This window comes from Triticum dicoccoides, chromosome 6A (assembly GCF_002162155.2).
Source record: "Triticum dicoccoides isolate Atlit2015 ecotype Zavitan chromosome 6A, WEW_v2.0, whole genome shotgun sequence".
Lineage (NCBI taxonomy): Eukaryota > Viridiplantae > Streptophyta > Magnoliopsida > Poales > Poaceae > Triticum > Triticum dicoccoides.
The window spans coordinates 88,936,038-88,953,022 of NC_041390.1; the positions used below are offsets into that span (position 1 = coordinate 88,936,038).

Sequence of the window (16,985 nt, forward strand, 5' to 3'; positions counted from 1 at the left end):
TCTTGGCAGATGAGTTCATCCGAGAGATTTACCACTCCGAGTGGCCCGCCAATGTTGTCATGGTCCCCAAGAAGGATGACTCACTTCGCATGTGCATTGACTTCAAGCATATCAATCGGGCATGCCCAAAAGATCATTTTCCTCTCCCCCGCATCAACCAGATTGTCGACTCGGCTGCGGGGTGTGAGCGTTTGTCTTTTCTAGACGCCTATTCCGGGTACCATCAGATCCGACTGTATGGACCCGATGAGATAAAAACAACTTTCATCACTCCATTCAGGTGTTTTTGTTATGTCACCATGCCATTCGGTCTCAGGAACGCTGGAGCCACATTCATGAGGATGATTCAGAAGTGTCTGCTCACTCAAATCATTCGGAATGTGGAAGCATACATGGATGACATTGTGGTCAAGTCGCGTAAAGGTTCCGACCTGCTGGCTAACCTTGCTGAAACCTTTGCCAACCTGAGAAGGGATGATATCAAGCTTAACCCATCAAAGTGCACATTCGGAGTTCCTGGCGGAAAGTTACTCGGCTTCCTCGTTTCCGAATGAGGGATCGACGCGAACCCAGAGAAAGTTGGTGCCATATTCCGGATGAAGCGCACTGTGCGTGTACATGATGTCCAGAAGCTTACTGGTTGTTTGGCCGCCTTTAGTCGATTCATTTCTCGCCTCAGTGAAAAGGCATTGTCTCTTTACCAACTGATGAAGAAATCTAACAAGTTCGAGTGGGCTCCTGAAGCTGATGCAGCGTTTGCAGAACTCAAAGCCCTGCTTTCCACCCAGCCGGTGCTCGCTGCCCCAATCAGCAAAGAGCCTTTACTGCTTTATATTGCATCCACTTGACAAGTTGTCAGTACAGTACTCACGGTCGAGCGGGAAGAAGAAGGAAAAGCCTATAAAGTTCAGCGCCCAGTATACTATGTTTCTGAAGTTCTGACTCCATCCAAGCAAAGATATCCACATTATCAGAAGCTTGTTTATGCGATTTACGTGACCACGAAGAAGGTTGCACACTATTTCTCTAATCACTCCATTACAGTCGTCAGTGACGCACCATTGTCAGAAATTCTGAACAACAGAGATGCAACTGGTCGAATGGCAAAGTGGGCGATTGAACTCCTTCCCTTGGATATCAAGTTTGAGGCAAAGAAAGCTATCAAGTCCCAGGCAATAGCAGATTTCATCGCCGAGTGGGTCGAACAGCAACTGCTGACTCAGATTCACTCGGAGCATTGGACCATGTTCTTTGATGGATCCAAGATGCTGAATTGTTCTGGTGCTGGGGTAGTATTGGTATCCCCCCGCGGCGACAAGCTCCGCTATGTTCTCCAGATTCATTTTGATTCCTCCAACAATGAAGCTGAATATGAGGCACTTTTGTACGGGTTGCGTATGGCCATTTCACTCGGCGTCCGTCTCCTCATGGTCTACAGTGACTCAGATTTGGTGGTTAATCAAGTAATGAAGGAGTGGGACGTCAGAAGCCCGGCTATGACTGGCTATTGTAATGCAATGAGAAAGCTAGAGAAGAAGTTTGAGGGTTTAGAGCTCCATCACATACCCCGACTGAAAAATCAAGCAGCTGATGATTTGGTTCAGGAAGATCATTCCCAGAGAAAAATCAAGATAGGTTCCAAGAGGGAAGTCATTCCCAGCAATGTGTTTTTGGAACATATTCATACACCTTCAGTTCAGGAAGATCCTTTCACCGAAGAGCCCCCACAACCGAAGAGCGCCACTGATCCGACTGAAGTCGAAGTCCCGGCCGTGGTCGACTTGATCATGGAGGTTTTGGTCATCACTCCCGACTGGACAGTGTTGTACATCGCGTACATTCTTAGGAAGGAACTCCCAGAAGACGAAGAAGAGGCCTGACAGATTGTCCGTCGATTCAAAGCCTTTACTGTGATAAGAGGACAGCTGTTCAGAGAAAGTGCAACTGGAGTCAGCCAGAAATGCATAACACCAGAAGAAGGTCGAGTGATCCTTAACGACATCCACTCGGGGACCTGTGGTCACCATGCATCCTCTCGGACCATTGTGGCCAAAGCATATCGAGTGGGATTTTATTGGCCACGAGCAAATGAGATGGCAAAAGAAATAGTCGACAAGTGTGAAGGTTGCCAATTTTACTCCAACATGTCTCACAAGCCTGCATCATCCCTGAAGACCATTCCACTCGTCTGGCCCTTCGCTGTTTGGGGTTTGGACATGGTTGGACCTCTGAGAATGGGTAGGAGAGGCTTCACTCATGCGCTCGTGGCAGTCGACAAGTTCACCAAATGGATTGAAGCCAAGCCTATCAAAAATCTTGAAGCCAGTACCGCTGTCAGCTTCATTAGAGAGTTAACATTCAGATATGGTGTTCCGCACAGCATCATCACTGACAATGGGTCGAACTTCGATTCTGATGAGTTCAGAGCCTTCTGCGCTTCCCAAGGCACTCGAGTCGACTATGCTTCAGTCGCCCATCCCCAGTCGAATGGACAAGCTGAAAGAGCAAACAGATTGATTCTCAAAGGACTGAAACCCCAATTGATGCGTGATCTCAAGCATGCGACAGGCGCCTGGGTCGATGAACTTCCATCAGTGCTTTGGGGATTGAGGACAACTCCTAATCGGTCGACTGGCCGAACTCCATTACTCTTGGTCTATGGAGCTGAAGCTGTACTTCCAAGTGACTTGCTTCACAATGCACCCAGGGTCGAGCTTTTCTCAGAAGATGAAGCAGAACAGGCTCGGTAAGACATAGTTGATCTCCTGGAAGAGGAAAGAGAGATGGCCCTGATCCAGTCAACATTTATCAGCAAGACCTGCGTCGATTCCACGCCAGAAATGTGAGGGGTCGAGCATTTCAAGAGGGAGACTTGGTTCTTCGAGTGGATCAGCAGAAACCACACAAGCTCGCTCCTGCTTGGGAAGGCCCCATCATTGTCACCAGAGTGCTCCACAACGGAGCATACCACTTATACAATGTCGAGCACAAGAAAGACGAGCCACACGCTTGGAATGCGGAGCTGCTCCGCCCCTTTTACACTTAAGCATTCAGACTATTGAGATGTAATAAGAAATACCTTCTAGTTCGATTATCAAATACATAGTTTTTACAGTCTCATAAATGATTGTTGTTCCTCTTATGCTCTAAATCCCCCAGTGGGTGGCTTAGCTGCGAACCCGTTTCGCCTAAGTTCGAAAAATCCTACCGAGTGGTGAGCAAGCCTCTCACTCGGAGGCTTAGCTGCAAATCCGTTTCGCCTAAGTTTGAAAAATCCTACCGAGTGGTGAGCAAGCCTCTCACTCGAGGGCTTAGCTGCAGTACAGTACTCGCCTAAGTTTAAAATATCCTACTGAGTGGTGAGCAACCCTCACACTCGGGGGCTTAGCTGCAGTCCAGGACTCGCCTAAGTTTGAAAAATCCTACCGAGTGGTGAGCAACCCTCACACTCAAGGGCTTAGCTGCAGTCCAGTACTCACCTAAGTTTGAAACACATCCCTATCCGCAAGGACGACGAGGTGTAGGTCGACCGCAACCTTCTCTTCGGAGCTGCGCCACAAATACAACATGTGCTCCATCTTCATCCGCAAGGACGACGAGGTGCAGGTCGACTGCAACCTTCTCTTCGGAGCTATGCCACAAATACAACGTGTGCTCCATCCTCATCCGCAAGGACGATGAGGTGCAGGTCGACTACAACCTTCTCTTCAGAGCTATGCCACAAATACAACATGCACTACATCCTCATCTGCAAGGACGACGAGGTGCAGGTCGACTGCAACCTTGTCTTTGGGGGCTATACCACAAGTACAACATGCGCTCCATCCTCATCCGCAAGAACGACGAGGCGTAGGTCGGCTGCAACCTTCTCTTCGGGGCTGCGCCACAAGTATAACGTGCGCTCCATCCTGATCTGCAAGGATGACGAGGTGCAGGTCAACTGGGACCTCCTCCTCAGAGTTGCATTACAAATTCAAAGACTATTCTGAGTGAAGAAATAAGTTCCACTCGAAGGCAAACACATGCATATTCAGAAGATAAACCAAGTTCAGATAAATCCTAAAGTTCCAGAACACAGATAAAAGTACTCGGGCATCAGGTCCGAAGGAGTTTAACGGTTACAAAATCACTTGGCATTCGGAGGCAATTTTAAGGCGAGGTATAAAGTTTGTTCACTTCGCAGGAGGAGGGCTTGCAGGCTCGACGAACTCGTCCAGATCAATTCCGTCAGCGATCCGAGTGGCAGCAGCAATGAAGGTTTCCATGAAGGATTGGAAGTCATGCATTTTGGTGTTGGCAACTTTGATCGTTGCCAGCTTCTCTTCTCGAGCTTCTTTGGAGTGGACCCGAACCAGTGACAGAGCCACGTCAGCACCGCATCGGGCATAAGACTTCTTCCATTCTTGCACTCGACCAGGGACCTCATTGAGTCGAGTCATCAGGGACTCGAGGTCATTTTGAAGCGTTGCCCTTGGCCAAAGTGCTGTATCGATGCGCGACACCGCCACCTTCAGGCGAGCAAGATAGCTCGTAACGCTGGCAACATGGGATTCCAGTCGGAGCACGTTCATGGCAGCCTCATCACCGACAGGAGAAAGGATGGGGTCCAAGCCTATCTCGATACGTCCAGTTTCTTCTTCAAAGTTTTGGCAGAATTCTGCAGATTCAAGGAGTTAATGAGTCGACCGGTTCATGGTGACTTGCAAACAGTAAATCAACCAGATAAAGAAAAGTACCTTCGAGCATAAGGAAGAGCTTCTTGGCAAGTGCTTCCAGATAAGCTTCCAGGTCGTTTCTCCTACGAGAAATGCCTTCCAGCTTCTCGTTCAGAGTCACCTTATCTTTCTTCAGACAAGTCGCTTCTCGATTGGACTCGGTAAGAGACGCCTTCAGCTTGGTGATTTCCTCCTCTAGCGCACTGACCGAAGCCAGCTTCTTGTCAGCAAGTGCAGTCTTCTCCTGAGCCTCCTTTTGCGCAGCCGCAAGATCGAGGTCCTTCTTCGCCAGAGCCTGCCTCATTTTCTCTGCAAGATATACACTTGGGTCAGACAGAAGAACGAATAGATAACTTGAGGGATGTTCAAGATAAACAGTCGACAGGTCGTTACCTTCCGTACTAGCTACTTCATCTTTAGCCTTTTTCAAGTTCTGATTGGCCAGCTCCAAGTCAAGGTTGAGTTGTCTCTGCTTTTCCTCAAATTCGGCGAACTTGGAGATAAGCTCGTAGGATTTCTACAGTCAGCAAAAGTACATCAATAAACAAGATCAAAGATCAGTCATCTCCGAGTGAAAATACATTCTCAGACCCCAACTGACTGCTAGCAGCCGACCGTGGTCTTGGGGACTACACCCAGTGGGTGCACTTAGCGTGCCCCCACTGGTTCGGGTTCCACTCGACATGGTCCGACCAGACCGAGTGGAAAAAGAAGAAGACCGAGGTTATTTTTTGAAGTCAACAAAAGACATTCTCAGACCCCAACCGACTGCCAGCAGCCGACTGTGGTCTCGGGGACTACACCCACTGGGTGCGCTTAGCGTGCCCCCACTGGTTCGAGTTCCACTCGACATGGTCTGACCAGACCGAGTGGAAGAGTGAAACAATAAAGACATTTTTATTCCTAACTCAACTGAGAAAGCTACTCGACATAAATTCAAACACCCAGTGGGTGTGCAGATGCGAAGTCCAGAATAACAGGAGGATGCACGAAGAAAAGTTTTCACGTAGCGTATTCTAACAGAGCAAGCAACAAGATAAGAGTTCAGTCGGAAGCCAACTTACCTGGACGTTGGCTCGAAGGGCCGCACTAGCGTCATAAGTAGCCTGACTATTTTTGTACACCACCTTCACTCGCTCCATCATTATGCCAGCTTGGTGAATGGCTTCTGCGGCGGTGTCTTCCTGACTTTATGGAACATGATGAGTGGTGAAGAATGGGGTTGACGGTGCAGATGCGGCAGCTTGAAGTTCCGAGGCATGAGGTTGGACGGTTGAAGCAAACACTGGTGCAGTCGATGATGTGGGGCATTCACATGATACTGGAACAACGAAAGTAACGGAAGCCCAAGTCACATCCTCAGGCTGTTCAGTCGCCGGCTCTGTCACCGGCACCGATTGAGACGTCTTGCCAGTTGAGGCCTTCTTACTCCTCCTAGGCCTCAGCGGCACGTCCTCGTCGTCATCCAAAAGATCAATGACATGGGGAGGAGCTGCAAAAATAAGTAGTTGTCAGAATTCAGTCGGTCCACAAAATGGCTGAGAAAGCAAAAGCAAGTTTGTAAAAATCATACCCGGGTTGGAAGTAACCGCGTCTTCTACATCTTCATCACATCCCTATAAGAAGAAGTCCCAGAAGTGGCGGCTCTGCAAGTTTCAAGATTCACTCGGACAAATGAGAAAAAGACTCGACAGTATAAATCCACGATTGAAAAGTGGAGACGAGACACTTACGCAGAAGCGACAGGGACGTCGATCTTGATCTTGGGCAAGGCCTTCCAAGGTTTTGGTTCTGCAATCTTTTGCTGCTTCGGGGCCTTTTCAGTCAGCACAGGGGAAGAGGTCCGAGTGCGCTTGGGAGTTTGTCCAGTCGACCTAGCAACTTCTCCACGGACACTCGCCGGGTCATGCTTATGTTTGGAACACTTTTCCGTGCGAGGCAGTGACTCGACTTCTTCACCACTGCTCGAGTCCTCGCTTTCCTCCTCTTGTTCGCCTCCATCAGATTGCCAGTCCATGCTGTCGCCTCCGCTCGCCTCTCCTTCCGGGTCCTGCTCCTGCTCTCCGTTGGGCATCAAGCACATCTCAATGAAGGCCTGAAAGACAACAAGTGGAACAAATATCTGTCGATTGGCAGAAGGCAATTACATGATAGATCAAAAAACACTCGGAAGATAGAATCGGACCTTGTCTGGTTCATATGAGTTGTCGAGTGGAGGGATTCTCCTGGATCCCCTGGGGTTGTCTTTGTTGCCAGTGATGCCCCTCAACCACTTCTCAACCGTATCCTCGTCGATATCTTCTAGATGGATCCGAGTGGTATCCTCGATGCCCGAATACATCCACATCGGATGGTCGCGAGCTTGAAGTGGTTGAATGCGTCGTCTGAGGAAGACCTCCAGCAGATCCATGCCGGTCACGCCATCACGAACGAGTTGGACCACCCGCTCGACCAACACCTTTACCTCAGCTTTCTCCTCCAGAATCACTTTCAAGGCAGGGGTCTTCTCGACTCGAGCCATAGAAAAGGGGGGAAGTCCAGTCGACTGACCCGGAGTCGGCTGGTCTTTGCAGTAGAACCAGGTCGACTGCCACCCTCTGACTGACTCGGGAGGAATCATGGCTGGGAAAGTGCTTTTACCTCTCATTTGGATCCCAATACCCCCACACATCTAGATCACATGTCTCCTCTCATCACTCGGATTGGCCTTTTTGACCGACTGAGAACGACAGGTGAAGATGTGTTTGAAGAGGCCTCAGTGTGGCTGACAACCCAAGAAATTCTCGCACATGGACACGAATGCAGCGAGGTACACAATAGTGTTGGGGGGGATGATGAAGTTGTGCTCCAAAGAAGTTCAAGAAACCTCGGAAGAAAGGGTGAGGAGGCAAAGAAAAACCACGGTCGATGTGGGTGGCGAGGAGCACACACTCACCCTCCCGCGGCCGCAGCTCGGTCTCATCCTTCGGGAGCCGTGCTGACTTGTGGGGAATCAGACCCCCCTCGACCAGATCGTCGATGTCATCCTGCCGGATCATCGATCGAATCCAATCTCCCTGGATCCAGCTGCGCGGCAGGCCGGATCTCGACGAGGATCCGCTCCGGCTGGTCTTCCTCCCCTTTGCCTTCGTCGTTGCCTTCTTCGCGCGTTCCACTGTCACCGTCTTTTCCTTCCCCATGATGGCAGAGCGGCGGCGTCGAGAGCGGGGGAGCCGGATGCGGTGGAGAAAACGGAGGAGAAAGGGGAAGAATGGGAACGCACTGTGCAAAAAAACCCAATCCGGCGCCTTATATGAGGTCATTTCCGAGTTGCTGACCCATGGGCCCAGGCGATCCTATCAAATCCCGCAATAGTCGCGCGCGCGATACGTGGCGAAAAAGGTGGCGCAGTGATCGAGGCGGCCCTGCCTAATCCAACCCGATTACTGCGGCCTCCTCCGCCCCGCGCACTTCCCAAAATTCGAACCCCGCAAGATCCGCGAGCAGCAGAGCAACCTGTCAGACGAAAGATTTTTTCCATATCAACACTCGAAGCTTACCAGTAAAAGTTCACTCGACAAAACCAAGAATGGATCAAGGCAACTGAAAAACAAGTTGAAGTCATCATGATTGTTCATTTGATCCCAGCAAGACGCTTCCGAGCGCAAAAATTGAATCGGAGGTATTCCCAACTCCTTCTCCACTCGAACCCTGAACCATTCGAGAGCTAATGATGAAGCTATGTACCTAGGGTAGGGTCATAGGCCTGACCTAGACACCCTCCCCTAGGACATCACCCAAAAACCAGAAGCATTCGAGGGATAGCATCAGCCACTCGACCACGAAGCATTCCACTCGGAAGACTCGAAGTCACTCAACCGCGACAACTATCACTCGACAGACAGAAGATCTAAAGTCACTCTGCACGGCAACGGTCGGACATTTACTTCATAGACTTAATGGGCATTTATGTCACTTTATTACTAACGTTACCAGTAATGCCCCTCTCTTGATGTACCTTAAACCCCTTGTAACGTGGGCTGGCTGGGGTCTGGGCGCACTCTATATAAGCCACCCCCTCCACTGGCACAAGGGTTCGCACCCCCTGTAACACACACACATAATCCAGTCAACCGCCTCCGGGCACCGAGACGTAGGGTTGTTACTTCCTTCGCGAAGGGCCTGAACTCGTAAAACTCGTGTGTACAACTTCACCATAGCTATGATATTGCCTCCTCATACCTATCCCCCATTCTACTGTCAGTTTTAGATCCACGACAGTGCCGACGGAGTTCAAGCTCACCTTCTAGGAGCAACACCGGTTGCTCCTAGAAGGTGACGGTCAAGCTGATGAACGGCAGGGTGACCCTGGATCAGGGTTGGGCCACGTACGCAGCCGTTCATCAGATCAAGATCGGCTACATGGTGACGTTCAAGCTCCTCACTCCCGACACCCTCAAGGTCATCATCTTCGACGACGATGGCATTGAGATCGTCAACAAGTGCGGGAAGCACGACGAAGCCTTCGCCGCCAAGGAGTAGGGCTGGGCCACCTCTTTCCAGCGTACTATCGAGTCTGCTTTGAACATGTCTATGGTTTATGCGTTGAACTGTTATGAAGTGTGGTACTGCTTATATCTGAATTATGCTAGTTGATGCTCTGTTTATACTCTGTTGTGCTTATGATGTGTGCTGCCGAAGTGTGGTGGTAACCTCACCAACTAGCCAAAGAGGTTACCACACACCAGGCGTTGCATACAACCAAACACCATGCCTTGTGTTTATCCACTAACATGCAGGAAACCAAACACCAGGCAGTGTGGTTCGTGCCATGCATGCAAGAGGGCATGCAGGCAACCAAACAACATGCATATGGTGCATTTAAGGTTGCATTTGCATATCCAGATTGAGTGGAGAAGTGTATGCAATGCGGGTACTGTAGCGCACGGCAACCAAACACGCCCTAGATGATGTGTGTGTACATCCCACGGCAGTTGCGACCGCAACCGTGTTGTCGGCGTCGGTTGTGCACGTTGTGTGATGTAGATTGGCTGAGGTGTGTGCGTGAACCATATGATGGGTGTAAAATTGCGAAAGAAATGTGTACCCAACAACAAACAAACAAATAATATTATAAAGCGTGTGTCATATGTGTTGTGAAGACTGTCAATGTAGCAACTCTGCTAGAGTTGCTCTAATTTTGAAGGCATGACATTTTACATATTACTGTAGCTGTATATGAGCTGAATTTTAGGTATCACATTATTTTCCTATAAATTCCCATAAATCATGGGATTTAGCATACACAACAAGAAATTTTAAAAAAAAACTAGCTATTAATATTAGTTGCGTCGCTACTGTTCACAGATGAATTTACTATCTATTTGATCTTTTGAAATTGAAATTTTGGTTCACAAGTTCACAAGGCAGACCAAAAAGAGCCCCGTACACCACCCACCCACACCCACTACCGCCAGTCCACCGCGGTCCACGGCATCCCACGCCAGACCCCATTCCTTCAGCCTGCTCGCCTCGTGCCCGCCGACAAAACCCTAGCCGGGATCCGCCGCCATGGACGCCGCCGGAGGGGGAGGAGGAGGAGGAGGAGGATTTGCGAACTACGCCGAAATCGCGGCGCACTTCAACAATCTGACACTGGCGGTCCTGTCCGCGCAGGACCGCATCGATTCCATCGTCCCCTACCTCATCTCCCTCCTGCCCGTACCCTTCGTCCCCGCGCCCGACGCCGACGACTCCTCCAACTCCGACGACGACCACTTCTCCCTCACCTCCTCCGACTCCGAGGACGACGTCGCCGACGACCGACCCGCTGCCGTTCCGGCGGCGCAGGACGATGACGGCCAGGACCACATCAGCCGCCTCCTGGACGACCTGCTCTCCAACATCATCTCCCGCCTCCCCACCAACGAAGCCGCGCGCACCATGGTCCTCTCCACCCGCTGGCGCGGCGTCTGGGCGGCGACCCCGCTCCTCGTCGACGACGCTCACCTCAGGGCCGCCGACGGGCTCTGCGAGCTCCGCTCCGTCTCGCGCTGCGTGGCCGCTCACCCGGGCCCCGTCCTCGCCGCGCGCGTCACCCGCCTCTCCTTCTACCAGCACGAGTACGCGCTTCAGCAACTGATTGCCAACCTTGCCGCGAGGAACATCCAGGACCTCATCCTCTTCAACCGCCCCTGGCCGCTCGACCTGCCGCTCCCCGACGATATCCTCAGCTGCGCCTCCCTCACCCGCCTCTACATCGGTCTCTGGCGATGGCGCTTCCCAGACACGACCGCCAACTCGCCTGCCTTCCCCAACCTTCAGGAGCTCGGCCTTTTCCACTCCATCATCGAGGACAGGGAAGTCGATGCCTTGCTCGCGCATTGCCCCAAGCTGAAGATCCTCTCCTTTGCCATGGCGTACAACTTCCCTTCTTGCCTCCGCATCAGGTCCCGCAGCCTCCGTATCGTGGTCGAATGGCTATGCAGCTTCGACGAAGTCATCGTCGAGGATGCACCCTGCCTGGAGCGCCTGTTCTTCGAAAGCTTTTCCGACCGGAGGCCCGTCAAGATTGTCCACGCACCCAGGCTGGAGGTTCTCGGTTTCTTAGACCTCCAGCTCCATGCGCTCGAGATTGGCGGCATTGTCATCAGGGTAACTATGTCTTGTAACTTATGTGATCTGCACTTAACATTCACTACGGTATTGTGCTACCAAACAGATTTCTCATGTTATTTAATTTGCCTCAATGGCTCAATGGCAGGCTGGGATGAATGTGAGAGCTAGCGCCATGCTGCCAAGTTTGAAGATACTGGCTGTGAAGGTGCGGTTTTCGCATGCCACGGAGGCTAAGATGCTGCACACCCTACTCAGATGCTTTCCTCGCCTTCAGACGCTCCACATCATGGTAGTATCCGCGTATTGATATCTGTTCACCCCTTATACTTGGTTATGGATTGCGAGTTGCGAGTTGCGAGCTGCGACTCAAGACGATAATATGCATGGATGGATATCAGCTTATTCCAGTACTACTTGTTTATTGCTGTATATTGCACATTGATAATCTAGATATCTGTTCTAGCACTTCTAATTGTACTTTGGTGCAATTTGAGGATTGATTTGCTAAACGCTGACATTTTTTTCTTGGCTCAGTTCCAGTCCATTGGATCCAGGTCACCTGATAGTGTTGATCGTGCTGACTTCTGGCAGCCCATGGGCACATGCGATTGCCTTGAATCTCATCTGGAGACGCTTGTCCTCCACGGCTTCCAGGGCCTTGAATGTGAGCAGCTGTTCGTCAGTTACATACTTGAGAAGGGGAAGGTGCTTAAGACCCTGAGCGTTGTTTGTGTTGACAGTGAGGATGTAGGAGTAGAGGAAGGCCCTGTCTCAGATTCTGCTGATGAGAGCAATGTGTCATCTGGCGGAAGAAGTAACAGTGATGATGTGGTAATGGAGGGAGGCCTGATGTCAGGTTCTGTTGATGAGGGCGATATATCATCAGGCGGAAGCAGTAGCAGTGATGGTGTGGTAATGGAGGGAGGTCCGATGTCAGGTTCCATTGGTGAGGGCAATGCGCCATCAGGTGGAAGCAGTGGCAATGATATGATTTATTTTTGTCCGGCCGCCTCTCGCTGGAGCTTTCAGAACGCCATTGACTTGTCAGTGGAGGATCCTTTCTGTGTGTTGTTGAGGCAGGCCCGGATCACTTATGTTGCTGTGGAATGAGACGGTGTGGTAGTTTCTGTTTTTGACGATGGTGCTTATGATGGCCGTATTTTGACACTTGTCTAGGATGTCTTAGTTACTTGTTTCCTCATCATTTTGTGGTGAACTGAGAAGGTAGACTGAGCCCATGAAGGCCTGGAAGCTAGTTTTACTAGTAGTATGTTGCACTCTTGAGTTCTCTATTGGGGAGACTAGTAGGATTCTGAGCTGTGGAAGCACCCTGGCTGCATATTGTTTTGAGTCTTTACTTTTCCCCTGTATAGAAGTACCTATCAGATGCACAATCTATATCAACTGATATCCTGATGTTATTCCACGTTTTTCCTTTGCTGCTAAGTTGATAATCTGCCTAGTTCCTGGAATGCAAACTGGTTTACTAACCCGATATTATTCATCTGTGCGACGAACCATACAAATGAGGTTGTTTTGTTGCTGATTCGGAAGCTATGGTGGAAAAAATCCACGCATTTTCAGGCTGGGTTTGGAATTTGTGGCTGCCACTGTTTTCCAAAACTATGCTTGCATTTACATTTGTATAAGCAACAAAGACACGGTGTGCTTCCCTGTTTTTTTTTTCAAAATTTTAGTAAATAAGTTGGTGAACATTTTAAGGTACCACGAGTGTTGTGTGGTGCTGTCACTTGCGTGTACCCTCGAACCTATGTTAGCTCCGAAAATGAATGAAAACTGGAGTAGTTGTGATCACTCTGTCTAATCAAAGACAAGGATACAGTCCGAGTGGGAAATGCCAATTGTTCGAAAATACAGTTTGGGTGCCCAGGATATGTTGGCTACTTGCCCAGATCCTCCTCCGCTCAGGATTCAGGCCAGAGCAGCAACATAGCTGAGCTGCATTCACGAACGTGAAAAGACAGAGTAGAAGACAGAGGAGGCGAGCGTTGCGACGGTGGCGGGCAGCAGGCGCACGTACAGCAAGGATATTCTGCAAAAATATGCTCAAGTGATCAAAAAGGGGTGGCCAACTCTCATCTGGTCCGCCCCCCTAACATCTGGTGGTTCTGGTTGGAAGTTTTCAGGTTTTCATAAAATTCATGCAGTGACTCATGTTTCATGCGCAGCAATTGCACCAAGTCTGTTAGAGCAAGCAGCACGAGCACTATTATTTTACAGAACTGTAGTTACAGGTAAGAACTGACAAGTAAAATGACGGGGTCTTCATTTTCAACATTACAGGACATTTCACATTTTCCAGTCGGGTGAACACAGCCACCCATGCATACAGCACTTGTCTGGCATTTCTCCCCACACAAAGGGCGAATCTATGGCAAAGGCGGGAGGAAAAGGCTAAGCATCACATAGGCGCTCTTGAGTTCACACACTATTTACGAGGTTTTCTCCATAAGCTGGATGGGCGCCAATATGTTCTGTTTGCTCGTCTCCACGATGCAGCCATTCATCACCATCTCTTCGAGCATGAAGTGGACTTTCTCCAGATGGAACATGATGTCAAGCTCACACTGGCACGAACGGACGTAGCATTAGCGATAATAATTATGTGAGTGTATCTTCACAATACTGAATCATTGGGGTATTTGAGCTTACCACGTTGCCAAAGTGGCGGTCCATGGTTTCCACCAGAAGATGTATGAATTCGAGGATGGCTAACTCATTCTGTCAAAATAGATGCAGCCAAAATATTGTCAGCAGACTCGAGGTAGAGATACATAGGCAGAGTTGTCATCGTTCAGTATTGTTATTATCACAGATGCAGTAGAAATAACACCAATTAAGATGATATCTTTTGATGTAATTTTTTTGCTCCTTTCGGTTCAAATTTGCAATAGTCATCACTGCCAAATCGGGCAATCAAAGGATAATTCAATAGCAATACCATGGAATTCATGAAGAAAGATGACGCCAATTCACATATCTGTGCCAATGTGCAAACCCTACACTAACAGGTCTGCAACGATGCAGTTCAATAACCAGGATATGGCCATCTGCATGTTTGAAACTATATAAGAGAGAGTTAATGGTAAAATCTTTTATGACACTTTGTGCACTAAGGTGTGACTGGTTGGGTTGTATGCGCTTGGATTGCCACACTAAGTTAGTGCAAAATCCAACTTGTTTTCATCTGAAGGTAGTGTGTCATAACTTACTTCCCATTTTGTTGCAGTTAGAATCAGATTGGTGTTTTTTTTGTCGAGTTAGTTCTGAGTTCTGCCGACACACTAGGATCCAATCGAGTTCTACAGGCACCATATAGAACATGCCATGAGTTGGGTTCTAAGGTATCAACTTAAGGATAAAGATTGTACATTTTTCCCTAAGCAACTGAGCAATCCTAGCTTGAATATTACGTGGGGTGATTCTTCTAGTATATCTCTCGTTTCAGTGATTTAATTTCCTTGGGTTCAAGGCTTCTGCGCCTAGCCCACAGCATGACATTTCCCAATAAATTTCCAAAATAAAACCGATGCCTTCAAGATCTACAATTTCCTACCAAAGATATTTTGAAACATAGAAGATGGCAAGGGCCAAGCAAGTGTCAAATTTCCACTGATATAAGTTTAATAAAATACCTCTAATCATCCCTCAAAGCTTTCGACTAATACATTTGTTCATCAAAAGTGTCTTATATTTTGTTTTTGGATTAAGTGTGATCTCAGGAGATGTCCCCAATTGATAGGGCATTGAATGGATGAGATGATTCGCATTCTAATTTTGTGGAGGAACTTTTTAGGGAGTGTCCTTGGGGAAATGCACAATCGGGTGGCTTTAGAAGCATGTGTACAAGCTTGTAGTGAAGGACTTGATCTTGCTCGATAAGGAAATTAAATTATTCAGCAAGGTAGCAAATGGAACCCTGAACTAGCCACATCATGTGAAGTATGGAAGGCAATTTCCAGAAACTAGAAGGCGCTTGTTTTAACAATAGAGAAGAAGGAAGTGTCTGAATGTGCTGTCAATGGCATAAAACATATGCCATCAAAAGCTCGCGCATAAAAATGGTGTCCAAAATATGCTGCATAAGGGCAGGGAGCAACTACATCAGATGGCAAGGGAATCATTTAACAGAGCACAGTGATGGGCTCCACCACTCCAATGAGGGATCAAGCAGGAGTGTAATTTCGAGGACGAAAGTGGTTACTAACGTTTTCCTTGCTATTCCTCCTGGTCGTAGCAATTAGCTTCTTTAGTCAATTGTTGGGAGTTGTCCTATTAGATATACTGATCTGATGGTACCTTTTGGTAGCCCGCCTAACTTCTCTTGTGTACAATTTCTTCCAATTAGCAACAAGGGATGCAATTAAGTTCCGTCTAGCAAAGCCAGATGATTAGAGCACAGCGAACAACACATTCTCCTGAATCGACTGCATCTAGATTCGCTAAGACTATCTAATTGGTATGACCGTAATATAATACAATAATAATAAAGTTAAGAACACGGGACAGAGTGCTGGCGGAATCCGCACCTCATCGTTGTCGACGCCGACGAGGAAGAAGAGGGAGGCGTAGCGCCGGTAGACGACCTTGTAGTTCCGGTGCTCCACGAATGAGCACTGCATTGGCACAGAGTTTCCGTGAGTCAGACATGAAAATCGAGGTCAACAGCAGCCCATCCTGATCCAGATCCAAAGGAACGTCGTTCTTGATTCGGGTTCAGGACGAAGCCAGGGTTCTTGGATCTAGGAAAAGAAGAGGGGGGGCGAGGACTACAGGTAGGTGTTGGATTCAGCTGGTGGGAGGATGGGAGGGGGGAGCAGTACCTGCTGGTCGGTGCGGGCGAGGCACTTGCGGACGATCTCGCCCTCGAGGGCGCGGCGCTCGTCGAGGGAGAGGTGCTCGTAGTACTGCGCCAGCCGCGTCTGCCCCTGCTTGTTCACCAGCAGCACGAACCGGATCCCCATCTCTCCGCCCTCCCCCTTCCGATCGCTCCCCGCCCAAGGCTTCTCTGCTGTATCGTTCCGTCCGAGGCTTCGTCTACGGTTCCGCCTCTTTCTGTCACCTCCTCCTCTCTTTAGGTTCTTTTTGTGGAAAAAAAGGGGTTCTCTTTAGGTTATATTTTTTTTTGGAAAAAAAATCTGCTTAGGTTCTTGTAGCAACATGAATAGTTTTTTTTTAAGATATGAATAGGTTTGGTAAATGATTCCCGACGGCCGATCGGCTAGAATTTGGGCCGGTCGCCTCGCACGTCACCCGTGTTGCACTCGCCATGTAGGTGTGGGGCATGCGCCACCACTTCCTCTCTTACCTCTTTAGACTCGACGAGATCCACTCCGCGACGCGACCTGCCATTCCCTATCTATGTGATTTGCCATTCCCTATCTATGTGCTCTGCCAACTTAGCCATCATGGACAACAAAACTGGCGAACCCGCACTGCTGCATCCAAAAAACCCGACGAGATCCACCCTTGCACGCCCGCCCCTCCTCTTTTCTTTCTTATCCACTCCCCTCCTCGTCATGGAGCATGTCTCCGTCGCTCGCACGTAGTGATGCGGCAAACCCCACGTCGCATGTTGCACGACCACCGAAGACGTGGTGCTAGAACCGACAAGGTGATGCGCTGCAAACAGTGGGTATGATGTTGGGGGGC

At 49.3% G+C, this 16,985-nt stretch overlaps 2 protein-coding genes across 2 annotated transcripts; one reads left to right on the forward strand and one right to left on the reverse strand.

Annotated features, from left to right (window-relative positions):
* The first annotated feature begins 10,163 nt into the window (after positions 1–10,163).
* On the forward strand, positions 10,164–12,758 carry LOC119315199 (F-box/FBD/LRR-repeat protein At3g52680-like). The gene is made up of 3 exons (XM_037589870.1): positions 10,164–11,348; positions 11,458–11,601; positions 11,847–12,758. The coding sequence occupies exons 1-3, from the start codon at positions 10,266–10,268 to the stop codon at positions 12,420–12,422; spliced, it is 1,803 nt and encodes a 600-aa protein (XP_037445767.1). The 5' UTR covers positions 10,164–10,265; the 3' UTR covers positions 12,423–12,758.
* A 736-nt stretch (positions 12,759–13,494) lies between these two features.
* On the reverse strand, positions 13,495–16,380 carry LOC119315200 (AP-4 complex subunit sigma). Its single transcript, XM_037589871.1, has 4 exons — positions 16,157–16,380; positions 15,863–15,949; positions 13,986–14,054; positions 13,495–13,900 (listed from the first exon to the last, which is right to left on the reverse strand). Exons 1-4 carry the CDS (start codon positions 16,295–16,297, stop codon positions 13,766–13,768), a joined length of 432 nt encoding a protein of 143 aa, XP_037445768.1. The 5' UTR covers positions 16,298–16,380; the 3' UTR covers positions 13,495–13,765.
* Positions 16,381–16,985: the final 605 nt, after the last annotated feature.